This window comes from Echeneis naucrates, chromosome 7 (assembly GCF_900963305.1).
Source record: "Echeneis naucrates chromosome 7, fEcheNa1.1, whole genome shotgun sequence".
Taxonomy (NCBI): domain Eukaryota; kingdom Metazoa; phylum Chordata; class Actinopteri; order Carangiformes; family Echeneidae; genus Echeneis; species Echeneis naucrates.
Genome location: NC_042517.1, coordinates 1,411,805 through 1,439,320, shown reverse-complemented (window position 1 = coordinate 1,439,320; position 27,516 = coordinate 1,411,805). Strand labels below are relative to the sequence as shown.

The 27,516-nt window shown below is 44.4% G+C and overlaps 2 protein-coding genes across 4 annotated transcripts; one reads left to right on the top strand and one right to left on the bottom strand.

Annotated features, from left to right (window-relative positions):
* Positions 1–1,535: 1,535 nt before the first annotated feature.
* cables2b (Cdk5 and Abl enzyme substrate 2b) lies at positions 1,536–23,396 on the top strand. Of its 3 annotated transcripts, none has more exons than XR_003840915.1 (11): positions 1,536–2,115; positions 15,636–15,731; positions 18,109–18,186; positions 18,447–18,555; positions 18,658–18,826; positions 19,612–19,709; positions 20,189–20,295; positions 20,372–20,491; positions 20,649–20,733; positions 21,121–22,230; positions 22,309–23,396. XR_003840915.1 is itself a non-coding variant. In XM_029506280.1 (10 exons), the coding sequence occupies exons 1-10, from the start codon at positions 1,538–1,540 to the stop codon at positions 21,265–21,267; spliced, it is 1,587 nt and encodes a 528-aa protein (XP_029362140.1). In that variant the 5' UTR covers positions 1,536–1,537; the 3' UTR covers positions 21,268–23,396. The 3 variants fall into 3 exon arrangements, 1 of the variants encoding a protein (XP_029362140.1); XR_003840916.1 differs by having other exon boundaries at positions 21,121–22,370; positions 22,689–23,396; XM_029506280.1 differs by having other exon boundaries at positions 21,121–23,396.
* Positions 23,397–24,317: 921 nt separating this feature from the next.
* Positions 24,318–27,516, bottom strand: LOC115046130 (uncharacterized). The gene is made up of 7 exons (XM_029506281.1): positions 27,469–27,516; positions 26,466–26,816; positions 26,060–26,221; positions 25,769–25,876; positions 25,522–25,559; positions 25,324–25,437; positions 24,318–24,642 (listed from the first exon to the last, which is right to left on the bottom strand). The coding sequence occupies exons 1-7, from the start codon at positions 27,503–27,505 to the stop codon at positions 24,475–24,477; spliced, it is 978 nt and encodes a 325-aa protein (XP_029362141.1). The 5' UTR covers positions 27,506–27,516; the 3' UTR covers positions 24,318–24,474.

The following is a 27,516-nucleotide window of genomic DNA, read 5'->3' as shown; positions in this document are numbered from 1 at the left end:
CGCCGATTTGTGACAAATGAAATTGTAATTTGACGGCGCAACTACATTTAGGGGAAATAATCAGCTTGGTGGAATCTTGGTGCTTTTTGAGCAGTGCAGCACTTTAATGAAATGCTACATCATAGCCAGGCATGGCCACAAATACAACTGATCACACATGACATCAGACACCCGGCCTGTTCCTTCACATGGACCAAGAAACTTCAACCAAATAAAAATTCAAATCCACTGGGATCAGGCTGAATTAGCATGATGCTTTTTTTGTCCTGGTTGTTCCAGCAGAGCAGGAAGGTCATTTGTAGTTCATTGGTTGCTGTGCAGATGTAAGGGATCAGCAGGGGGGTGAGTGTGCAATAACAGACTTCCAGGCTGCAGGGATTACGGTGCGGTGTATCCTGCGGGTTTTATTTAGCAGGCCACCAGTCATACTACGCATTGTGATCCGTCCTGCTGAGCCGGCCAGGTTCAGTGAGCTCAGCGCTGGTGTCACTGCAGGGATCAGTGCAGAGAAAATCCACTGAGGTCTCTGACCAAAGTGCCAACAGCCAATCAAAGCTGCTGTCAGGCAGAGCTGCAGCGACTGCTCAGTTAAACCCTCGGAGAGGTGAGTGGAGGGGGGCACAGAGTGAAGGATGGATGTGTGTAAATCCATACAAAACATTTCTTCACCTCTTAGTCAAATTTGGATTTGTATTGCTCTCATGTGGTACCAAAAAAATGGCTATTTAAGCTATTCGCTGGCCACTTTTAGCTCTTTTTGTTGTATTTTGCTTCCTTGATTTCACACCGTCAATCCTGATCCAGCTGATTCCTGCTTTTGTGGGTGGAAATACGTTACAGCTCCGCTTCAGTCCTGGCTGTGCATCACGAGACAAAGTGCCCCTGAATCCTTACACAAAACAAATTAGACACTTTATTTCAACAACTGAACCAGCTAAATGACTGAAAGTCATAAAAAAATCATACTTAAATTATTTATAATGTGGTAGAAGATAAATCTAGCTGCATCATATATTATTCTACAGTAAATAATAATTGTAAAAAAAAAAAAAATCAAATTTAGAAGTAAAGAAAAAAACTTATCACACTTTGAGATCTGTTCATTTGTGCTGGCTGATTTGGCTGTGTTGTGAATATTTACACCACAGCTGTTGTCAAATTAATGAATGTGATTGTTATGTGATTGTCTTTGCTTATTTACTGGTGCTTTGATTTCTATCAGGGCCAACGTCTTTATATTATTCAGGAATATGAAGAATATTCTAGAATATAAATTTATGATTTTTACATTTCCTAAAATGATTGAGACCCAAAAAGACAAACATCTCATTGTAATAATCGTTTTCTTCGCTCAGCATGTTTACATCTTCACAGCGTGGCCGAGCTCCCCCCGCCCCCCACCGAGGCGCAGGCTGGTGACGCCATCACGCAGCCCCGTTTGGACCAATGAGAGCGCAGGGGGCTGTCCCCCGGGCTCGCGCCGGGTAAAAGGGATTTGACAGTTGCGGGTCTCGCGCTCCTTCAGTTGACAGACACCATGGCGGCGGCGGCAGCCGCATGCGGCCACAGCGCCGCGCTACCGGCCGCCGTTTGCGGCAAGAAACCGCACGCCAACCGGGAGCACAGCCGGAGGAACCGGGACAACTCCCGCCGGAGACAGGCGGCCCTTCTGTTCCTCAACAACATCTCCCTGGACGGACGTCCGGTCCAGAGCGACTCCTCCGTGAAAGAGACGGACTCTGAGGGAGCCGAGCCCGGCGCTGCGGCAGCGGCAGCGGCCGGTCTGTATCCGGATCTGGGGGACACCGGCGGCGGCTACGGGACGTTCCCCGGTCTGTCCGCCTCCGTTAGCTGCGGGAACGTCCACCCCTCCCCGGCACCGAGGACCGGGCTCCTCACCGTGCCGCCCATAGTCGTCCTGCCGTCGGACGCCGGCAGCGCGGAGGTGCTGCTGGGCTGCCGCAGAGGCTCCGTCCCTTCTCCGGGGAGCAGCCACCTGCTGTCCCCGTCCCCGTCCAACGCCAGCCTGCTGCCGTCGCCGCTCGGACCGAGGAAGTCCCCCACCCTGCTGTCGGTCCACAGCTGTAACTCGGTGTCCTCGGAGCCCAGACAGAGGTGAGGACAGGCGGACACACACACATACTGGGGTCGGTTAGCTTGTTGAGCTGAGGACGCTGCCCGGACCTTTCCTGTCATTTTATTTGATTCCGTCAGCTCCCTCCTTAGACTCCAAGGAAGCTTCAGAGCTGGTCGGTATTACCTGCTCCTGTTTCCTCCCTGTTTCCTCCCTGATTCCACCCTGTTTCCACCCTGTTTCCACCCTGTTTCCACCCTGTTTCCACCGTGTTTCCACCCTGTTTCCTCCCTGTTTCCTCCCTGTTTCCTCCCTGTTTCCTCCCTGTTTCCTCCCTGTTTCCTCCCTGTTTCCACCCTGTTTCCTCCCTGATTCCTCCCTGTTTCCACCCTGTTTCCACCCTGTTTCCTCCCTGATTCCACCCTGTTTCCACCCTGTTTCCACCCTGTTTCCACCCTGTTTCCTCCCTGTTTCCTCCCTGTTTCCTCCCTGTTTCCTCCCTGTTTCCTCCCTGTTTCCTCCCTGTTTCCACCCTGTTTCCACCCTGTTTCCACCGTGTTTCCACCCTGTTTCCTCCCTGTTTCCTCCCTGTTTCCTCCCTGTTTCCTCCCTGTTTCCTCCCTGTTTCCTCCCTGTTTCCACCCTGTTTCCACCGTGTTTCCACCCTGTTTCCTCCCTGTTTCCTCCCTGTTTCCTCCCTGTTTCCTCCCTGTTTCCTCCCTGTTTCCTCCCTGTTTCCTCCCTGTTTCCACCGTGTTTCCACCCTGTTTCCTCCCTGTTTCCTCCCTGTTTCCTCCCTGTTTCCTCCCTGTTTCCTCCCTGTTTCCTCCCTGTTTCCTCCCTGTTTCCACCGTGTTTCCACCCTGTTTCCACCCTGTTTCCACCCTGTTTCCTCCCTGATTCCTCCCTGATTCCTCCCTGTTTCCACCCTGTTTCCTCCCTGTTTCCACCCTGTTTCCTCCCTGTTTCCACTGTGTTTCCTCCCTGTTTCCTCCCTGATTCCACCGTGTTTCCACCCTCTTTCCTCCGTGTTTCCTCCGTGTTTCCTCCGTGTTTCCTCCGTGTTTCCACCCTCTTTCCACCCTCTTTCCTCCCTGTTTCCACCCTTTTTCCACCCTCTTTCCACCCTCTTTCCTCCCTCTTTCCACCCTCTTTCCTCCCTCTTTCCTCCCTCTTTCCACCCTGTTTCCACCGTGTTTCCACCCTCTTTCCTCCCTGATTCCACCCTGATATTTGCTGTATGATGATGAACTGAGTCACATCCTGCAGGTGAGTCCTCACCTGTCTGCTGGTAAACGGTCTTCACATCAGCCTTTTGTAAAAGATCATTGGGCTCATTTCTGCTCATTTGCTTGATGCAAATGAGAGAATATCTGTTCAGCCACCAGGCTAGATTATCGTCACAGTCTTTTGTACAAAAACCTGCTGATTCTATTCTCCTTTAGTTATTCATGTCTCCTTTTCATAATGATTGCATCATTCTTACTTTGCTTTATTGTGTATTTTGCTCAGACTGTCTCCATTTGTGCTCCTCTCCGGTTTGTTTTTGAAGATGGAAACTGCATACCCCTCTTCCTCCTCAACACAGACTGAAACTTGTCTTTGTCGAAGTTGTAGATTTCATATTTCTCTTCTAAAATGAAACGACATATAATGCAAGCCTTTCATAGGTCATAGTTTTATTCTGAGGTGCGTTGTTAAGTTGGAGTGTGGCTGTGTGTATAAAACATTCACTTTAAATGTGAGGCTTTGGTTTTTTGAAGAGGGGAAGTGAACCAAGAGACAGTTGAAAGCCACCAACAGACGGCATGAAGTCGGGCTGTTTTTTGTGTCACAGTTAACCCTGAGCTGTTTAACTCCCTCCTGTAAGTCTGCTGAGCGTTGGATACGCTGTGTGGCTGTTGTGAGATGAGAAACATGCAGCAGCAGAAGAACAAGAGATGAATTCTGCAATGTGCACTGAGTGAATGGGATCTTTTTAAATGTAAGAGTGTGTGCGTGCATGTCTTCACAAAGTTTGCTCATCTGGCAGTGGTTCAGACCTGCTGTGCTTGTGTGAGCGCTGATGGATGGATCAGATTCGTCACTGTGTTGGCAGCGTATCAAACCCAGAGAATGTCAGTTCCGCAGCGATAAACACTGCTTAACCTATTTACACCTAACAACAGCAGGGAAATTAGCAGCAGATAAGAGCTCATCAGTCAGACTGCTCCACCAGCAGCTCCTGCTCCGTTTGTGTTGGATGTGGATGTAAACTTGTAATATATTAACTTTCATGTTCTTTTGTTTGTCCCAGATGGTTTTCCATTTTTTTAACTACTTTGAGAAGAATCTTGTTCTGTTTGTTTTGGATGAGCCATGTTCCATAACTGTACCACAAAGCACTCAGCTGCTGATGTTAATCACGTCTCCCAGTGATGTCAGTGATAATTAATTGATGAAGAAACGCTGTTCTTTTACGCTTGCATGGTCGCATCATTTGCAAAAATCTGTATCCCCGTGGAAGTCTTTAAAGCTTCTTCATCACAAACCTGCTGGAGATCCGATCTTGGAGGTGCTGAAGGAGCCAGTCTAGCTGGTGAAACATATACAGACTGCTGTGCTGACGGCTATCTGCGACTTGACTGGTTGACTTTAAAAGCAGCCTTCACCTCACCTCTGCACTTCCTGGCATGATGAAGTTGGCTATTGTCAGATGAGATCATAAGTCATGCTCTGTTTAGTCTGTGAACACGGCTCGGTGTGTGAAGTCCTGGCAGCCTGCTCAACAGCCAGCCAACCACTTCATTAGCCTACTGAGTGAACGCACACTCACAGTGACACATCAACAGCTCAACTGTGTAACTGATGCTGTTATGGGTAGTGAGAGAGGACACTTGGCTGCTAACATACACACTTAGGCTGCAGTTGGTTCCAGTTTTGATTCCTGACTGTGTCCAAAGACTGGTCTGACTCCTGGACAGCCTGCACCATGTTTGTTCCACTTTTGTTGTGTTTAACTGACATTTATATGAAAAATGTGGTTGGTTATTTCAGGCTAGAGTTTGCTTTAATTTTTTAAATGTATCGATTTATTTATTCACATTATGTAAATGTAATAATTGTAATGTGGGTAAATTACAGATTATAACTATAAACATGTTTCCTTTACAAGAGATAAAACCAATATATTTGGTTTTATCTAATGTAAAGGAATATAAGTGAATTATAAGTGAATTACTAAATTCACATTAGCCGACTTTAAAACACGGGAAAGTGGACCAACCCTGGATTTGTTTGTCTCCTGCGTGACCAAAAGTCCATGATTATTAGCACTGCTGTGATGTGTGGTGTGTTGGCTGTGAACAGCTGTGAAGTCATAGCAGACATCCGCTTCATTAGCCGGCTGTGATGTGCAGGACGTTGCCCCGGGGTGACAGTAAAGTTGATACTAAACAGTTTGAACCTGTTACAGACTGATGTGGAAAGCTCCAACATGTACAGAGATGAAAATGCTTCCTGACATGCTGGGGCAAGACTTGTGCTTGAAAGCTTTAGTATTCTCTATATCTCTCCATAAATATGGCATATAAATAAAACATAATCAGTTCTGAAAATATTGGCAGAAAACACCCGACTGCATTTTCAACTTCAAATTCACTGCTAATGCTGAAGGTTCACAAACTTTTGGCACTGACGCTTAATATTTATATAAGTTCATACATCTGTGTAGGTTTGGGAAAGACTGAGGTTCACAAATGAATCGATCTATATGTGCTTAGAAATGAGGCTTTACTGCTGTACAGAGCTTGGATGGAAACGCAGTTGTACAGATCACATTTTAGCCAAACAACTGGAGTTTAAAGTGAAGATAAAAGCTAAATCAGCCCCAGATTCAAGGCTGCTGAGCTCACATGGTGTTATGTAATTTCTCTGTGTGTAAATTCACAGTTTCTGAGACGTACAGGATGTTTTTTTATGCTGTGTCTTTGTTTTCAGAACGAGGAGATGTTTTTACTAAACGGAACATTAAACATTTATGAGCTTTGGCTAAAATCTACATCAGCAGACACACTCGCACACACGTTTGCAGTGCGTGCACTGTGAGGACATAATGACATAATGCATTCTCCAAACCTCCAGCTTGCCTAATCTGGATCTTAACTCCAACCCGGGCCTAAACATTAGCAACCTCTTAGCTTCCAGACGGCTCCTGTTTTAAAGTTAATGCAGCAGGTCAGCTGCTGTGGCAGGAAGAAGCGATTTAACTGACCTACCTGTAAACCAGGTGACACTCAGCCGTGTCACGTGTCGGACAGTGACGTAGCCTGTTGAAGACGCCCCATCAGCCCTGGTTTAAATTAAGATCTGGCTCTTCCCCTGATGACATCAGGGCCAGAAGACTCCGTGAGATAATTTGCTGTAACGTTTTTCAGGCCCAGTTTCAGACTCTCTGCGTCAGGCTTTTAGACTCTCAAAGTTGTTGTTTTTTCTCTAATGCCAGGAGGAAATGAAACATAAGAGCAATTAATGGCAGATAAACTCGAAACAAACACAAGGCAGACGCAGAATCAGCATGGCTCAGCGTGACCGACCCTCTTGAGAAATTGTTCAAACATGTGAGTCTGACAAGGGGAAGCTGTGATCTCTTTGTAATTAGCAAAACATCCCAGTGGTTTTAATATTGCCCTTATTAAATTACATCATTCATTCTTACTGACACTGCAGTGAAAACAATGCTTCTATTGTTACTGAGCCCACATTGACTCAAATCATACTCCTCACCTCAGCCATTAGAAAGTGTAGCTTTATATAACTGACCCATGTTTATTAAGCTGCATTTTTTTATTATTCAAATGCACAGTTAGCTCAGTACGAGGTGAAAGAATAATGACAAGCTTCATTGAAGCAGGTCAAGGTGCAGGATCTTTATTTTGAATTTAGTTTCTGTTGTCAAAATATTGATATGAAGGACGTATTTAACCAAAGGAGACTTAATATTTACCGTCAGATCGAACTATCTCAATAGATCCTTGTGAGTTGGCACAAACTACGGGATGCACGGTTGGTTGTTACTTCGTTGCTTTTCACAGACTCGTCCTTGGCTCCTAAAGTGGCGCTTGAATCATCAGATAAGCCATTTTCTGCTTGAGACACCAGGAGCTGAGAGTTTAACCCCCTTTCAGCATCCTATCAGCTGCAGAGTTCAGGCGGTGGACACGAGTCTGTCCCTCTGCTGTTTTCTGCCTGTTAAATACACACACTTTTACAGTTTGGTCTTCAGACTTGACCTGCTGTTCTTCAGCATTTTCTGAACTTAAGCTTCGGTCCCACTCCTGCTCTTCTTTGTATCTTTTGGATGTTTATTGGTTTTCTCTCTCCATCTCTCGTGGACAGAACTCGTTGATGTTAATCCTACTGCTGGTATTTTGCATATGTACCTGCTGCCTAATATTCACTTTGAATACTGATGACGGCTCCTCGTGCTCACCAAACTATCTGAGCAGGCGAAGAGAGATTTCGATCCAATAAAATATCAACATGAGTGTGTTTGACATTTGAGGACAAACAGAGACACGGGCCTTGATTTTGTCCTGGAATCGTTGCCCTTTTCATCCTGTCTCTCTGTTAAACACACACACAGACAAACAGCCAAATTTAATCAATCTAAGTTGGCATAGTGATTTTCTTTGTTGCTGAATTTGTTGCCCGAAGCAGAAAACTTATCGGAGTTAGACACACCCACACACACACACACACACACACACACACACACACACACACACACACGCAGACTCTCAGACTCACATCATGCGTATGTGTATGTACTGTGTGTGTGCTTAAACCTGCATGCCTCTCTGGTGAAAACAGCTCTGAACCTCACTCTCCTCCACACCCTGAACAAACACAAAGCACACCCATAATTTCTATTTTCTTCAGGCCTTCTCTTCACCAATGAGAACAAGCTGCGTCCACACTGACACATTTTCATTTAAAAACACAGTATGTGTGGACGTGGACCTGTGGGTCGTCCCCACAAATGCAGCTGTCTCCTCTCCTTTGTCTCAGCTCGAGGACAAGCTCTGGGTTTTGTCAAATTATAGCTGGCCATACGATCCAGGTGTTTGTGTTTGTGTTGTTGGTCTGTACGTGTCTAAATCAGTGAAATGAATGAGGGTTACAGAAGCTTCCTGCTCACTGTAGATTCATGGCTGCTGCCTCCGTGAAATCTTTATTTGAACCAAAACATTGACTGAAGCAGTTTATGATGGATGCCATAAATGCACCAGGGCAGTGTAATAAAGGGAAATTATTAATAGACAAGCGTGCATCAGCGTTATTTAATGCACTTCACATGTGGCCGATAAGCTAAAAAGAAAAAAGGACAAACCAAGTGAGGAAAGACTTAAAACACTGTCATAACTTTAGCAAACAACACTGAATAAAAATGAACAACAGAATATTAAAGATAATTAGATTAAAACAAGTGGCTAAAAGCCAGACTGAAGGGGTGTGTTTTGACTACACTTTAAAAATGTCGACACCTCCTGCTGCTCTCAGGTCCTCGGGGGGCTTTCGAGCTCAGAGCTGCCTCGCTAAAAGTTTTAGTCCTGCACTTTAGAGCAATTAACAGACTTGCACCCAAAGACCTGAGGAGCCATACTGGTTCCTATAATGTAAACAAAGACAGACACACACACTCACTTGGATTTATCAGTCACATCCAGTTCAGAGAGTTCAGGCTGATGACGTGCCATTATTTTATTAAAACCTTTGGGTTATTTATAGTCAGGCTGGTCCGTTAGCTTTGTCGAGAAAAAATTATATAGAAGAATTCATGGCTGAGGGGCCTGGACACCAAAGACCAGGCCACTTTTTCAATAGATTAATAATCTGTCCCATAACACTTTAACCAGGTTATATCGTATTAACATTATTATCAGATTAAGGACAACCCCTTGGACAGAGCTGGATTACAGATCCATGTTAGAGGGGACACAGTTTTACAGTTGACACAGTTTGACAGGTTTAAAAATGAAGATTAAGCAGCTTGTGAAGTAGTTGAATAACACAACCCAGAGTAATGAAACCACTAAAAACAAGGCTGAGCGCATCCGCTGTGTTAATGGTTAAAAAAAAAAAAAAAAAGAAGCCTAAATGCAAATTGGAGGCTTCAAAATGGCAGCTCACATCCTGATGTGGCAGACATGTGGGCTACAATCAGCATTCATCGTTGGAAGTAGATTAATTAATGAAAGAAAACAGTTGTATTTTTTTAGGGTGTGGATATTTAAAGTTTATCTGTATATATATATATATATATATATATATATATATATATATATATATATATATATATATATATAAACCTAGTCCAGATCCAGGCCTCAGGTTGTGCCTGTATCTGGAAGAGGTGACCGTCTTTAAAATAACAAGCCAACCCCAAAATAGCAGGTGACGAGTTTGAGTTGCTGCTCGTCACCACAACGATTATCTATTTATTTAATGATCTGACACCACATAAATGACTGCAGCTGCACGAAGATCAAGATTTACATGAAAACATTTTCACAGGAAACAGTCTTTGGTTGCACGTCATGAATTTTTCACACCGCTGGTGTCGAGCAGACAATGGTTCTTAAAATGTTTTCTTTTGTATTTTTTTATCTTTCTGATGCTGCTGTTATTTTTTTCAGCAGATAAGGAACAGAAAGAACGGAGGAGGAGGAGGATAAGAAGTAAGGGATGAATATTTTGGTAAATCAGGCAGAAGGAGAAGGAGAAGCAGGAGCAGTCTCTTAATCTGGTGATGTAAGACGCACAGCAGGCATGCTGGGTAGACCAGTGTGTGCATGGTTTGTGTTGTGGTGTAGTGTAATCTGTGGACTGTCCAGTGTCCATCAGTCCGAGGTGTGGACACACTGCTGCCTTCTGTGTGCAGACGAAGAGGATTTAAACAACAGGACATTTAATCTATGGTCAGCAGTTCGTCAGTGAGAAAGTGTGTGTGTGTGTGTGGTAAGGATTTAGTATGGAGGGTATTTAAGTAAAGCTGTGTGTGTGTGTGTGTGTGTGTGACAGAGGGCTTTTAAAGCCCCTGTGATCTCAATCAGATGGACAGAGAGGAAGAGAGACACTGAGCCAGTGAGAGGAGAGAGAGAGAGAGAGCGAGCTGCAATTAAAATGTGTAAAGTCACTTCACTTTTACGCCCTGAATCTCATGTTCACTCACGATTCCTGTCAAAGTGCATCTGAGAGCCGAAATGTAAAATCATTTCAGAAACAAACTGATCCCATCTGCGTTTTCTCTTTCATCATAAAGAGAGTAAAAAAGAACCTGTCCACTCCAGCGTCACCTCCTGAAACGCTTCATTAACAAACAAACTGAGAGTCTAAACTGTGTCTGTTATATTAACATTTCAGAATTCAAACCAGTTAAATCAGAGCTAATGATTTGGATTAAAGTTACTTTCATCATCATCAAGCCTCACATACTAAAAAGTCAAAGGTGTGGAGTAACCTAGTGTGTTCAGCTTTAATGAGTAGAGATGCCTCACAATACTACACAGCTTGAAACAACCAAACGTTCGGTTGGACTGACTACAAACACATGAAGGAGGATTTAAACACGGCAGACATGTTCAGCATTTTTAATACATGTAACTGAGAACTCTGAGGAAGAAGCTGCTGTCGGCATCAAGACGGAACAAATACCAGATATCATTGATCCTCAAGGGCCAATCCGGACGCTGCCAGTCAAACAAGCCGGTGCTGCTGGTTTCAGCACAATGTGGTGGTTCTGGTGCAGCTCAGATAAAAATAGACCCAGCTTTTCAGTTTCATGTTGTCTGTTTGTGAGGACAAAACTAAAAAGCAGCTGTTAAATTTGGAATGAAAGTAAACGGTGAACAAGCGGAGAATGAAACATGAGAAGACTTTTGTACCGGTGTACAGTCATAGCACAGAGAGACGCAGATGAAGACGAAAGGATGAGTGTGGGCGGACACATGAAGTAATGTCCTGTTTCGTTTGAATGTCGAGGTAATGAGATGTCATTTAAACTTAAAGGCCACCAAATAAGAACCAACATAATGTTCAGAAAGCCAGATGACTAAGACATTGTGTGGACGTGGGAAGAAAATTCATTTAGTGTTATTCCTCCAAAGTTTGACTTGTGCGGGGTCCGTCTCTGAGTTAACAGCAGAAGAAGTGACAAATGGAGATTTTACTGCTATCAGCTGTCTGACCACAAACACTTGGACTGACGTAACCAGCTGTCGTGGTGTATATGAGTTAGCTCTGATAGTCTGTGTGTATGGCAGTGTGGAGGTCCTGCTTTGTTTTTTGGTGTTTTTGCACTGTCAGTGAGAAGGTCCAAGGTTCAAACTCCGGTTCTGTCTCCCACAGTGTGTCAGTCCTGTGACGGACTGGCGACCTGTGCAGCGTGCGCTCTGCTGGGATTGGCTCCAGCAGCGGTAGATGATGGATAGTTGGATGGTGCTGCTGATGAGAAATGACAGGTATGAGTTGTCTCACCTGTCTCACTGATGGGATTTGAATCAGCGCTGCAGGTTTGAAAACAGATGTGCAGCGAAGAGGGAGAAGAGAGACACAAAGAAGATCTTTGTTATACAAAAAATGAAACTGAGCTGGAACAAAGTATGATTTCAGATCAGTCTTTTTTCTTTCTACCAAACAAGCCTGTCCTTTTTCATCTGCAGACCAGGCACAGCTCTACAGCTCCACAATGCGTCATTTATCAATCTCCATCATATTTAATTATAACTAATCGTTCAGGGTTCGAGGAGATTCATAAAATAAAACCGGGACAAAAGGGGGCCGTCTTCTCCTCTTTGAGGATTCGTTGTCTCATCATAATCTCAGTGAAGATTGAATTATATCCGCCTCAGTGTGGTGTCGGCCCTCTTTATTTTGTCCAGCTCTGTGTTTTCTGCTGCAGAGTCCAATCAATAAGTCTGTTGATAACACACACAGGAGGGTTTTCCTGCGATGGCGCCCTCACAGCGGCAGGCGTGTCCGACCTCAGATCGTGGTTCAGTCAGGTTCAGGAAAAGATATAGTAGATAAGATAAGTAAGTCCTTCCTCAACATCGGACGATCCAAACTGCCCCTGATGTGGACTCAGCGTTGGCAGTCAGAGGAACAACAGAGAGAACGTGACAGAGAATATCAAAGCGATGCAGAAAAACCAGGTTCTTTCACACTGCATTTAGCCGTCAGTGTTTTTGACAGCGTGTTTGCTCTGGATTATTTTAAGATTCAATGACGCCAGCTATTATTGCTCCTTCTCTCGTGTTGTTCATGACTCAGAACAAATAAAATGACTCCCGGCACGCAGCAGGTTCTGGGCCCTGACCTGCACAGTCACTGTTTCCTGCGTGAGTTTAAACGAGCTTTCCTTATTTTCACATTTAACCGTTGACATTAAGATATTATCTATTACCTAATAAAAAATGTATCTATTAGTTTAATACTTTTTTTAAAATCTTTTTTATCTCAATGTAAAGTCAAGAAAGTCAAATTTTTACAGTTCATTAAAAAAATTGATTGTGTTAAATAACCATGATCTTAAGCGATCAAAATAATTTAGATTTTTGCTCATGGACAGCATTTGCAGTAACCCCAGTTTATCAGTGGACATGCAGTCAGTACCTATCACTGTCAAAAGACAGCTCATCGTCCTCGTCCTCTGCGGCCAGGGGAAATGGCATGCTGGATTTTTTCCATTCCCACAGATCGGAAACTTTCCACAACATCCTGGAGAGATGGAGCTGACCGGTTCTCATGGAAATAGGTCGCTGGTCAGACCAACGAGATAATGAGTCTGCAGATCCCCAGCTCAGATACTGGGACGGATTTAGACAGACTGGGAGAGTGCTGGAGTCGGCCATCGCACCCTGATCCAGATGTTGTTTATGTTTACAGCTGACGGCTCATAGCTGAACTGACAAACTGCCATTTACCATAACAGCCCCCTCATTTACCATCATAATTGTGTGTTGGGGTTTGTTTAAGCTCCATCCGAACGTGTTGTCATGGCCTGATTATTATTTTCACCTGGTATTATTCTGAACACTGTTCATCAGACAGGTGACCTCATGGGAATCAAACCTCTACCTGCTGTGTCATCGTGCATCAAGTGAAGCTGCCTGTGAAACACCTTTAGTCACTGTGACAACTGTTTGTTAGTGTAAATCAGCGGCCTCAATTCTGCTTTGACAAAGTAAAAAGGGCCCTTTTACTGTTTTATTTTCCTGGTAACAGTCCACATCCATAAATAACCAGCAACTCCTAATGGTTTATTCAGTACACTTCTTTTTCCAAATGTAAGCAAACATGAGCTTAAAAATGGAGCTCAAAGCTCATTGCTAGAACTGAAAATAAATTCAACAATGTCACCTAAAGACGTTGGATGAGTAATGATTCTTCATATGTTGGCAATCACAACGGAACAATTAACATCTGTGGAAATGTCCAAATCTCAAGAGATGTATAAAATGTCGAACAGCACACCATAAATAGAGAGTAGTGGTGGTGAAGACTCGAAAAATCGACCAATGACTGCTCCAAATAAAGTTGAGTCGTATCCCAATATGAATTTTTTGGCTGTTGTTTAGTCTGAATGGGAATTAAAGTGCCTTCGATAGATGAACTGTAAGCTGCCCAGTTTTTATTGGCCTGAAGATGTTACATAGAGAAGAGCACAAATCAAAGGTGTGGTTCAATGCGTGACTTTGTCAAACGTTGTGGCCATATTTGTTTTTCTTCATCTTCATCATCAGCTCCATTCCCACACAATGGAAAAATTCCACAAAGTTGGGGAATGCTGTGGAGTGCCGGTTCCCATGGAAATGGAACGCTGAGAATATTTCCATCACGTGACCGTGATGTTACCGTAGATACCAAAATGGAGTCATTAGAAATAGACTGTTTAGTTTGATAACAATGGATCTTAATTCAGCAGCAGACGACACTGACGGGACAGCTGACAGCATCAGGACTGCTGAGTCCTCGTCCGTGTGGCGTTTATGGTCTTCAGTGTATTTATAGGTTCTGTATTAATGTTCGGTGTATTTATAGATTTGGATTCCTTCAGGACACATATAATCTAATTCTGTCTCCACATATTTCCCAATGATGACAGGTCAAGAAGAATCAGACTTCTTTAGTTTGAGTGGACAGATAAGAGGAATGATGGAAGGGGTGGCTTAGCAAGTTGTTCAGATGAAGCAAAAGCTTGGCACGCTGTGGAAAGATGTAGGAAGGAAGGAGGGTCACTCAGAGAACCAGGTCTCGTGACGAGGCGACGTAGTTGTGGTTTGTCATCCACCTCATGGAAGCAGCTCCAAGTACAGCTGTGAATGCACCCGAGACCAAATGTTTGAGATCTGATTCATTCACGGCAGGAAATCAAATCCATCGTTGATGAGGGCTCAATGATTTGCTAAACTCATCAGTCAGACCAGCTAACGACGACAGCACCTAGATGGTTATTTACGTTAGAACCCAGGAAAGTGATGCGATGATCTGTGGGTTTGGTCTGAACGTCAGAGGCCCGACGAGGAGACTCTAACTCAGCCAGATGTTACTGCAGCGTAACGCACAGCCTGAGCTGACAGCAGGAAGGTCGCAGAGCAGCACGACTCATCCGGTCCAGATGCTCTATACGTGTGTGTGAGAGGGTCTTCATGTTGTGTAACAGCTTTGTTTATCTTAGTGTTCTGCTCCGAGCGTGTGTGTTAAATATCTGCTGTGCCCTGGCAGTCCTGACCAAACATGCTGGACTCCATCGTATTACACACTGTAATGAGATAGAAATATGTTCTAATCGTTTCACCAGCCGCACGTAGAGATGGTGACATTTTATCAAAGGCGAATCAGAAATTCATTTCAAATGAAGAAAAATAATTTAAACTCCCGACAGAAAACAACACAGTCTGGTGTTATCTGCCGCAGCCACGTCGTCCTCCACCAATATTCCACCGTTATCAACTCCTTGTTGGATTGGCAGTACGATTCTTTGTGGATCTCCTGACCAGCTGCAGCTTTGGCTAACAGTCACCAGCCTGCTGATTATCGTGCTTCATCATGGAGTTCTTCAGTTCTTCACCACGTGGAGTCGTGTTGCCTCAAACTAATCAGGCCAACGTCTTTCTGCGCTACTTCCAGAGAAAAACTTTAGACGCTGCAGCAGCACGGACGCTAACGGCCCTGATGATGTTAATAATGTTACACAACCGCTGTGATGTCACTGAGCGGAGATGTTTGACCTGCTTTTGTGTCAATGTCTGTTGTTTTAATCCACAAGGTCAGCACAGCAACACAAACTGGCCATAGCCTGACCTTCAGCAGACACACACACACAAAGACACAAAGATTTTCTTGGAAACATTGAAAAGGATTAAATGTTGAAAATTGGCTCAAGATTTTGATCTGTAATTATTTTGTAACATCATTTTGTGTGTGTGTGTGTGTGTGATGACAATCTCAGGCTACATTTTGTACCACTGCAGAGCGACACCCATCATTAATCCCTGTCCCGTCTTTGTCTGTCTCTCAGGACTCGGAACCTCTCTGGTGGTTCTCCCAGAACTCGTCACACCAAGAAGATCCACTTCATCAAAAACATGAAACAGTACGACACCAGAGGCAGCAGGTGAGACACTCGCTCAGCTTTAGTTTCATTCAACACTAAAACTAAATGTGTGTTTTAGTGTGTTCCCTCTCTTGTCCACGTTCCCCTGAAGGACACTAAAGATTAAGGTGGAAGTTGTAAATGGAAAATATGGCTCCAGCCAAATCTTTGTCCAGGTGTAGACGGTGTTTAGCCGCGTGCTGTTTGTGGTGTGTAGAGTTACAGAACAACACAAGGTCAGGACGCTGTGTTCAGGCTCTGGTCATACTCTCTGATAATGGTAACCAAACTTTTCTATCTCATGACCCTGAAAAATTGTTGGCAGCCCACAGCCATGACCCCAAAACGCTACGAGCGCACCGTAATATATATTATATATATTCATTCATCCAAATGAGTCTGTGTCCAACAGCACTTCCAGTACTTCTTCTTGGTGACAAAGATGTCATCACTCAGATTTTTCCATCTCCTTCTCTTCAGTGTCATTCTGTTCGCTCCAATTCTTCTTCTATTGTTTTCTATTCTGGTGCTTCCTTGCTTGGTTTATAAATCAGACCCCTGGGTCAAAGACACACAGAGCCTGCACGGCAGATAATAATACTCGGAGAGCTGATTGTTTTAAAAGAGATCCAGCGAAGAGCAGCAGAGTCGTCGTCATTGTTGCTGTTGTTGTCATCGTTGACATCATTGACCCACACTGACACAGAAAGTCAGTGTGGGTCAATGTCCGAGCTGTGCGGCCTCAGATCTGCTGCTGAGCTCATGGATGGTAGCTCAGGTTATGAACCGGTCACAGAGCTCCCATCGAACCTCCGCTGCAGCTTTTCACAGTAAAAGTTCAAATCAGTGCTGCACGGTTAAATGAAATGTCAAAGAAATTCATGCTGAATCCTACGGAGCTGGAAAAGCTGGAGGGAGGCAGGACGTGTAAACTTCACCCAGAAGCACCTGAAGTTTGACCCCAGAACCTTCTTACTGTGACAGGTGGCACACTGTGCAGAAACAACTCAATAACTAAGCTGAAACAACTTTGTCCTTAAAAGTTAGCAGTTAAACTCAATGAGCGATGTGATGGTGGTATCAGAACAACATCCTGAGTGTGACATGTGGTCTCTGCTGTGAACCTGTGAAAGGAAGCACAGACCCCCTCGAGTTAATGTCTCGTCCTGAAGGAGTTCAACCTGTGAGTCTGTTTCCACTGAACTCCCTGCTGACTTCCTGCTCTTGACTTTCCCATGCATCCCCGTGTGTGTGCGTGTGTGTGTGTGTGTGTGTGCGCGCGCGTGCATGTCAGCACTTCACATTAAACCCAGATTCATAATCTGTCTCATGGGACGGACTGCGACGGGACAGAAGGGGTCAGTCCTTTTTGTACTGATTTATTTGCAGTGTAAATCTTCATGTCCAGTCAAAGGAAGGTAAAAAAAATAGCTTTAGCTAAAGAAAACACTTCAAATCTTCATGCTAAATGTACCAGATTAGGTCTCGTCTATAAAAAGAACCGTTTCTTCTTCATGAGAACGACTCTAAGGTCAGACTCCACCAAGTGTCTAAAAGAGCACATTATTCCGTCCAGCCAGTAACTCTGTACAAAGACGGGTGAAATGTCTTCGACGCCGCCACGAGCCAATCAGAACGGTCCATCGTGATGTTACAGCGTCCTTTAAAGGACCTTCTCTCTGAAACTGACAGGAAGTACCTAGAGTGACAGAAACTGCAGCGACGTCTCGTTCTTTATCTACTGTTGCTGTTGGATGGATGTTATTTTGAGCAGCCGTGTTTTTAATATTTCTCTGCTGTCAGAAACAAAAGGTCGCTGACCTGAAGGCTCCCAGCGAGGACGTCAGACATCATTAACTCTGAGATGGACGTGTGTGTGTGTGTTTTCACACACTTTCAGTCATCTTTTAGCCTCTCTGCTTCCTCCAAAGATAACGTCTGGGAATATTTTCCTCTAAGACACAAACCAGGCGAGCAACCCCGTCCTGCAGGGATTTAACACAACAACAACACACACAGACTCGTTACATCACATCATGACTAAGCAGACTCTCTGGATAGTTGCAGAAGTGTGTTGCTAAAACACTGACGTCCCTAAAGGGCTGTAATTATTTACATAAATATTTATTTTTAAAATTGATCAGCTGTTCCACAAACAGACTAATTTTATGATTATGGGATGTCTGAACGCGGCGCCACACGAAGGTTTAATCACATCACTTCCAGCTGGAGGCGGGAAACTGTCCATTATCTGTGGTCATTTATGGAACATACTACTCCGACAGGCTTCAGACAGTTTGGGGCTTCATTTGTTTGTTTTTTTGGGGCTGAATAGTTTTTCTGTCCACCTGCTGGACGGATGATGTAACGCTAATGTGTGTGTTTGTTTGTGTTTCAGGATTGTGTTGATCTGTGCTAAGAGGTCTCTGTGTGCCGCCTTCTCGGTTCTTCCCTACGGAGAGAGCTTCTACCTCAGGTAAGCAACACACAGGAGGAGGAAGATGTGCTGAAAAAGGGAGGACAGCTTTTACTTTCTGAATGAGTCTTCGGTCATGATCATGAATTAGCTTCATCATCTCTGTGCTGCTATGCTGAAGTTCACAGTTGGTCTCCGTCCTGATTTGTTTGTCAAAGTAAAGCTGTAAAAATCACATTATTCTTATTATCAGTTGTTGATCACTGATGAATCCATCAGAAGTGTAACTGCGGCCCGTCCGGCTCTCCCTCTCTGTCCAGTGATCCCACGTTAAACCACCCGAGGAGGAGACACTCGTCTGGAAACATCTCCACCACCCTGGAGATGCTGCCGGGGCTGGAGGGCTTCCACCTGGACACCTACGGCCGGGTAGACACACAGACCGCCGCTCGCTCTCGTTCAGGTGTGATCATCTCAGAGAGCGTTGGTGTGATCCCATATTCGTCTCCCTCTCCTCTGTCTCTGTGTCAGTCGGTGTCGTACGCCCAGTTCCTCTACCCCACCAACGCTCTGGTGAGGCAGAAGCCGTCATCAGCCAGCGACCTGAACCTGCAGATCCCCACGTCCAGGAGCACGCACAGCATGCCGGGCAGGAGTTACCCCCCCAGCAGGCTGAACAGCACTGTGGGCCTGGACCTCGGTAACGCCCACACACACACACACACGTTTCTGAGGATGTTGAGGGGAGCGTGCTGTTTACTGACCAGCAGCTTCTGTGACATACTGACTTTGTGGTCTGAAGCCTGAGAGACGTCACACAAACAAAAATATAAACCTGCTGTCAGCGCACACGCTTTGTAACTGTATAAAAATACACGTGGTGGCACAGCTGTGTTGTGTTAATGAAAGGTTCTGGATTAGAGGGGGACGGGACAGGATTCTGTTTATAGATGAAGGATGTGACACGTGGGGGGTCGTCTGTACACACAGTTTCAAAGACAAAGAGGACGACGCTGTAGTGCAGCTGCAACGTCCCCCCTCCATCCGGTGTTTGTTTCTCCTTCCTCTTGTTGCGTCCCCCTCTCGTTTTTTCTTTCACACTTCTGTCACTCAAAACTCACAGACCGCCCTCACAGTTGTTTTAAAGCAGGAAAATCATCAGTTTAATTTCTTTACAAACTGAAGTGTGTCAGTAGACTGCAGCAATTAATGTTAAATAAAGATAACTGAAATGTAATGAGGGGAGAACAACAGTCCAAAAGTATCAATTAAATTCTAAAATTGTGCAAATCAGATTAGCGTCAATTTATTTTTCAAGGAACATAAAAATAGACCCTTTTTCATGAATTATTTTTTCTGTGAAAGTGAAATGCAAACATGATCTTCCTCAGAAAATTAGCAGTTCAGCCCAACTTTAACTTCTTTAAACCGACTGAAAGATTCAGGTCGGACAGGAAGTCAGAGACGTTTCTGTTTGTTTTCCAGGTGTGGAGGATGTGACCGACTACGACCCGAACCTGCTCAGTGACCACCAGTGGCCTTGTGGGAAACACAAGCGGGTGCTCATTTTTGCATCTTATATGGTAAGAAGACGCTGAAGAAGTATGTTAGAATCTCAAAACACAAAAGAAAACTACAAAGTTTTAGTTTGTAAGCAGGAAGCAGGTCGTCTCCTCTCAGCTGCACAACAAACAGCAGCAGCAGCAGCTGTGACTTGAACAGGCTGAACTTCACTGATGTTATCACATCTTACTGTGAAAGTCACAAATCTGCTTTAAACTCAATTATCAAAACACAATTATCTCACTTCACATGGGATTTCAGTCAGAAAGCCGAAGCACCTGTTGGTGAGAAGACTTCCTGTGTAAATGAATAAAAACTATTTTGTGAGATAATGACGTCATTATTTAATGAGATATTTTACTGCTGCGTGTTGTTTATTTTACGGAGCATTTCACTGAATTTCACTGAAGCAGCTGGATTAGATCAGATTTGTCTGAAGTCCAGAATATCTGAACGTTGTTTCTGCTCCTCCTCTCATTTTTCCATCTTTTCCCTCCAGACGACGGTCATCGAGTACGTCAAGCCGTCTGATCTGAAGAAAGACATGAACGAGACGTTTAAGGAGAAGTTTCCTCACATCAAGCTCACTCTGAGTAAAATACGCAGGTGAAGACGTGATGCCTTCAGGGACTTCGGTCCTCCGTTGTTGTGTCTCACGACAAACTTTGTGTGTCCGTTTTAGTCTGAAGAGGGAGATGCGAGTCGTCGGGGAGGACTGCGGTCTGCAGCCCGTCACCATCGCCATGTCCTTCGTCTACTTTGAGAAGCTGGTGCTGCAGGGTCGACTCAACAAACAGAACAGGTACCGAACGCCTCGGTCTGCAGTCTGTTCTGAACGCACCACACACACACACACACACACACATTAAAGGTCCCGTGTTAGTGAAATACACACATTAATGGATTTACTCTGTTTAGGGCGGATTTGATTTGGTGACCTGGTAGTTTCTGTTTTACAGGAAGCTGGTGTCAGCTGCCTGCATCCTATTGGCTGCTAAGATCAGCAGTGACCTGAAGAAACAGGAGGTGAAACACCTGATCGATGTGAGTCTGACACACACACACACACACAGGCTGGATCGTGTTGCCTCTGCTCAGGTGCCCGACCTCATTGGCCGATTTCGGCCAATGAGGTCAGATTTACTGTCATTAGACGTCAGAATTAAAAAATAAAAAAATCAATCTGGTCATCTGTCCAGCAGAGGGAGCTGCTTTCTTTCTTATCACTCTTCTTCCCAGAACACTGAATATCAAATGCTGCTGATGTAAAAAGTGAAAGTACGGTGGCCCGGAGGCCCTTCAGTGTGACTTCCTCACTCACTTAAAGCTGAAATGATCTGAGTTTAAGTTTTTAACAATCTGAAGTTTTCACTGAATGATTTAGAAAACGGCTGCAGAGCCTTCAGAGTTTTCTCTCTCCGCTCTCTGCAGAAGCTGGAGGAACGTTTCCGGATCGGTCGGCGAGAGCTGATCTCCTTCGAGTTCACCATCCTGGTCGCCTTGGAGATGGCGCTGTACCTCCCTGAGAGTAAAGTCATGCCACATTACAGGCGGCTGGTGCAGCAGCAGCAGCTGTAGCGGCGAACACCAAAGTGATGAAGCACTGTGACCGTCGGGAATCGAACACCTCACAACACTTCAACCTGCATTTTCTTTAGTCGTCATCATCGGTTCAACTGTTCTATAGAGAAAGAGACGCTGCCGGCTCTCAGCAGATTTCAGTGACGTTCTGCTTGGATTTGATCTTTTCAGCAGTTTTTTATTTGAGTTATTCCCAAAAGACTGCAGTGGTCCGTTTGATTTGAGGCCTTCTGGCCTTTTACGGACAGAACGACAAAATCTGGAACTGTTCAGGCCGGACGGAGGAGAAACCAGCAGGACCGGCTTCAGGTCCAAAACTTCATCACGCCTCTGCCTCACCGATTCTAAACGTTTCACTCATCTCCCGTCTCCACGTTTTCCACATTGAGGCTGAATTGATGTCGTCTTGTTTCTGCGTTTGAGAGAATCTGCACAGCTCCGTGTTTGTCAGCAATAAACCGAAGAAAGATGGCGGAGATGTTGAAGTGCCTTTTCTGAGGCCACCTTAGACATGAGCAGGGCTGCCCAGCCTCCATCTTCACCTCCGTCGGATCTCTGCGGAATAAACGTGTGTTCTAAAACACAATCATCAGCGTTAAGGTGGACAGTGAACACTGAACCAACAGAGGCCTCCGAACAGGAAGTTTCCTTCAGCCGCCACAAACGTTGGTGTTTTTGCACTTTGCCTTTTTTGCTTCACAATCTTGATCACAGAGTTAAAAAGGGAAATGATATTTTTCTACATTCAAAGTATCTTCATGTTCTTTCGTGGAGTCACTGAAGTTTATTTTTTTTAATATTCAGACGACGGATCACGTTTTTAAATCAGATTTAAAACCTGATTCTTCGTTTGGAGGTTTCGCATTAATCAGATTTTCTCTCGTGTGTTGAGGGGACTCTGTTGTGTGTCGGAGCAGGAGAGCAGATGCTGTCTGAATGAGAGTTCTGCTACAGGTCCAGGTCTGAGTCTGAGACTCAGTGTCCAGGTCCAGATCCAGGTCCAGGTCTGAGAGTCTGAATCTGAGACTCAGTGTCCAGGTCTGAGGGTCCGGGTCTGAGAATCTGGGTCTGAGGGTCCGGGTCCAGGTCTGAGGGTCCGGGTCTGAGAGTCCGGGTCTGAGAGTCCGGGTCTGAGAGTCCGGGTCTGAGACTCAGTGTCCAGATCTGAGGGTCCGGGTCTGAGAATCCGGGTCTGAGAGTCCGGGTCTGAGAGTCCGGGTCTGAGGGTCCAGGTCTGAGGGTCCGGGTCCAGGTCTGAGGGTCCGGGTCTGAGGGTCCGGGTCTGAGGGTCCAGGTCTGAGGGTCCGGGTCCAGGTCTGAGGGTCCGGGTCTGAGGGTCCAGGTCTGAGGGTCCAGGTCTGAGGGTCCAGGTCTGAGGGTCCGGGTCTGAGGGTCCAGGTCTGAGGGTCCAGGTCCAGGTGTGTGGCCTGTAGAGCTGATGATAACAATCAGACGTTTTTCTGTCCTCAATAGTTTGAAACCAAACTGAGAATCAAAGTTTGAGTGGAGTCAAAATGATTTCAATCCGGTCGACAGTTTGTGATTCCACAACAAACACTGAACAAACAAACAGCTCCCCAAATAAGGTTTAAAAGGAAAACCTTAAAGTCAAACTTATTTTAGTGAAATAAAACTTTAAAGGCCTTTCATGTTCAGTCCGTTGACGTTGTCTATCTGTTTTTCTCTCCTGCTCCGACAAAGACACTGAGGAAAAATCTACAATTTGCACTAAAACGTTTCAGATCACTTTCATTTAGAAAACCTCTGAAGGTCCCTGAACGCAGCACAACCTCCGAGAGCTCCCATTCTGTCAGCTGACCTCTTTAAATGTTCTAAAGGTCTTCCATTTCTAACTTTATACATTCTACAGTTCATTTTTGTTTGTTTTCTACAGCACGGATGAGCAGTGATGATCCACGTTAATGTTATTTATGTTGTTGTGGCCATATTTGTTTTGAGCTCGAAGGGAAACAAAACGTTAACTTGTTAATATATTCTGTCACCAGAAAAGTGGAGGAGAAGAAGTATTTATAGAAATATTTTGTAAAAGATAAGACCGTATACTGTTTAAACTGACAATGTTCACTAATTTTATTTTCATTAAAATATCTCATTTATTGCTTCGAGTTGTTTGTTTATTCATTTAAAACCTTCAGACCGAAGAATTTAGCGTGTGAACCAAATGGCAGTTTAGTTTGGGCTGTAACAGCTGATAGAATAAAATAAAATACAGTAAATACATTTAAATTAGGTTTCAATATTTCATATTTTTCTGTGAGTCCTCATTTCAACATTTCTTTTTCTTTGGACGACGACGAGGATTTGATCGTTATTTTTTTTTATTTTACTTCTTTGCAATAACACTTTTCACACTTCAACACTAAACCAAAGAAAGAAAGCGAACCGGAGTTTCTTACTCTACCAGCAGACGGGATCTTTGGCTGGGTGACATTTGGTCACCACAACACATCAGCGTTTGCTGTGTTTCCTGTTCCTCATTAGTCACGACAGTTTACAATGTTTTGCCCCGGCCGGGGGGGGAACAGGGCAAACCACTCCAAAGAACACCAGCATCAGCTGCTGCCGTCACACAACAGAGTGAGCTCAAATCTGTCACAGCCACACACACAATAAAGTTACTTAAAAATTAACAGCACACTTTATAACTAATGTGTTCATATTCACTCATCAACCACAAAGAGAGCTGAAATTCAGAGGTATGAACAAAGACTTCCTGTTGTGGTTGTTTCCTTCATGATACAACATTTTTCTGTCCTCTTCTAAATAATTAGATTTTGTTCATTTACTGAATCAAAATAAAAAACTATGACACCAAATAACTGGACTCAGACTAAATATTTACACTTTTAACGAAAGCTGTAGCCTGAAGCTAACCGTCCACATGACACTGTTTAAACTTTTCACTGACACCAACACACATGTACCTTTCTATACTCGTTCATTCATCCATCCATCTCCTACCTCTGATCTGTTTCTGGGTCACGGCGGTTCTGGAACCAATCCCAGCTCACTCTGGGCGAGGGGCGGGGTCAGCCTGGACCGGTCTGCTGTCCATCACAGAGACTAACAACCACAATTTAGTGTCACCAATGAACCCAAACAGGACGTTTTTGGAGGCCTCAGGCCGGGAATCGAACCTGCAACCTTCTTATAGTGGGGCAGCAGAGCATTGTTAAGCTGATGTTAATGTTTGTTGACAGTCGAGTACAGAGAAGTTGAAGCGTCGGCGGCCCCTCGAGGAACAGAGTAGATGACAGCATCTTCTTTAGCAGGGGGGGCGCCGTGGTGCGACGCCGCTGCGTTTTTGGGGAAATTCACCATAGAGTAGACAAAACCATCCGTGTCTGCGGCCTGAAAGACAACAGGTGATCACTGACCTCATGACCTCAGGGAGCGGTTTGGAAGTGCAGCTATGGTACATCGCTAACGTTAGCACGAACAGCTTGGTTATGAACGGTATCTGAGCAGCAGCTTCAGGGAGGACTGAACGCAGCACCGACTCGGTATCAGGCTGAGCAGACCGGGGCTGGCTAGTCGAAGAAATGAAGTGGCAGAAACTTTTCCTTTTTCCTCATGTTGTGTGTGTTTTTAGAAGCTCAGTGATTAAAATGTAAATTTACTGTAAACTCTCCTGAAGGAGTTGAAGAGGAAGGAATTATGTCAAAAACTATTTACAAACATTAGTGAAAGAAAAAAAACAAACTGATGAATAATTTCACAAACTTCTGTGATTGAAATTCGTTTTTGAAATCTAATGACTTTGCAAAGTGAAATATGAAGCATTTGAATGTGAACAGTGTGCTGGTTTAGTTAAAACAGGAAACCACAACATGTACTTCCTGTTTTCTGGACAGGACGGAGCAAACAGATGGTGTTTGTCAGTTTGGGTGTGAATGTGTGAACATTCAACCCGACAATCTGGACGAGCTGAAGTCAACCTGAACACGGAGAGCGATCACAGAAAACCTGAGACTCGACACATAAACTGTAAATGTTCAGTAAACAAACAGTGCTGCTGCAGACTTTTCTTACTTTGTCCTGATTCATGGCTGAAGAGGCGCCAACCAAGCTGTAGGATTGGAGGTAAATCGTGGACACGCCGTCTGCGCCGCCCCCCTCCTCCACCTTCTCGTACACTCGCTGGTCCTGCAGCAGCAGAGAGGGGCTTCGGTTTGGGCTACTTTCACAAACATAACAACACTGAAACATCCAAAGTGTACTCACGCTCACCTTGGTGACATTGGCGTAAAAACTTTCCTCAGCAAGTTCTGAAAAACATCCAGTTCAGAGATTAGATTCAGACGAGGACATAAAAAAAGGCCGGAGAACAGTTTGATTCCCAAAACTCAAGAACATTAAACCTGTAAAGTGGAACAGCTGGACTAAAATAACAGGTTTCACATTGAAAGAACAGTTTTTTGTGTGAGGAAACCAACAAGAGAAGGAGAAGTGGGTTTTATTTTGAGTGTTTCCTCACCGCTCGGTTTACTCTTCCTGGTCCAGCAGAATAGCAGCACAGCTGCAGATAATGAGATGCTCGTGAAGACCAGAATCAGGATCAAAATCAGCCAAACTTTGGAGGACTCTGTCACAATAACGACAACATCAGGTTTGAGGTTTCATAACAGCAGCTCACAAACCCAAAGTCGATGTTTTAATACAGACTTCTACATATTTTCTGATCAGGTGTAACACAAACACACAAAACTACAGTACAGTACAAAACTACTGCTGCTGTTGTCCTGCTGACTTCAGGGGCCGTTAGTACCTGAGCCTCCAGATTCCTCAGGTGAGGTCTCAGACAGGCCGGTGGTCTCAGAGGGGGGTGAAGACGTGGAGCCTAAACTGTGTTCTGTCGTTGTCGGTGTGGTGGCTGATGGGAGTGAAGTTAACTGAAGTGGAGTCACGTTTGGTTTTGAGGTGGTGGAAGCTGTGAACGATGAAATCATCAGAAACAGAAATGACTGGATCATCTGCAAACAGTCGCACACCAGAACATGGAGCTCATATTCAGTTGAAACTGACTGTTGTGTTCACTTTAACTATTTCCTGGGAGGAAAATGTTTTCATTATAAATTTATTACAAACAGATGAAAGTTTAAGAGGTAAAGTTTCAGTGAAGTGAAGTATCTTCACCTTCAGTGATATGAAGGAACATTTCAGCAGAAACTCACCATCGATGACTCTGAGTTCAAACTCATCGGAACCATCAGGTAAAATATATCTTTTCAAACCACAGCTGTACCGTCCTGAGTCAGACTTCTTCAGATGTCTGATTGTCACTTTTAGAATATCTTTTTCTATAACACCTCCTCTGTAATATTCGATGCTGTATCTGCCTTTCTGCTCTCTGTCTTTTTTTGTTTCAATGAGAGTCTCCTCCTTTTTTTCACATCTATTCCTACAGAAAAACATTGTATGTCCATTGAGTTGAAAGTCACACAGAACTGTGACTTTTCCTCCTTCACTTCCTGTATGGACAGGAAGTTCTTCATTAAAGACTCCGCTCATTCTGTCCTGCAGAGCTGTTGGAAAGATGAACAATCAGTTAGTATCTGCCCACAATCAACCACAATTCAACTCAGTCAGTCAGCAGCAAACATTTATTCTGAGGCCTCACAGTCATCAACTCATCGGTTTCATCTGAACCAATCAGGATCGTCGGTCCTGCAGGTCTTCAGTCTGCTTCTCAGCAGAAACAAAATTCAAGGAAAAGAATAAACATGTGAAACTTGTTTTTTCTGCAAAGTGGACTGAAAAGCTCACCAGCTGCAGCTTTAGAGGTCGGAAATCTCTGATCTAAACTTAATTTCCATTTTTAGCATTTTTCATGAAGTAATGATCAAAACCACATCCTTCTTCCTGCTGCTCCACTTAACTTTTCCTTTGAAAACCGCTTCCTGATTTATCTTTTTTCACAATCTACCATCTAACCCAAACCCAGCGGACGTCAGCATCAGCTCATCGTCTCTTTATGTCCAGTGAGTTTTTTGTTTGCTGCTTCACATTCACACCTCTCAGACTCCAATAGTTCCCTCTTAATTTAACTTTTATTATTTTAACAAACAGAAAAATGGAGACTGAAGAGACAATTAAAAAACACCAATCGGAGTTAAAACTGATGAAAGGTGAGCTGATAAAGTGTAAATAAAGAAAAATGAGAGTTGGTGAACTCACCCAGAAAGAGGAAGATCAGAGTGTGATGGCCCTTCATGTCTGCCTCTC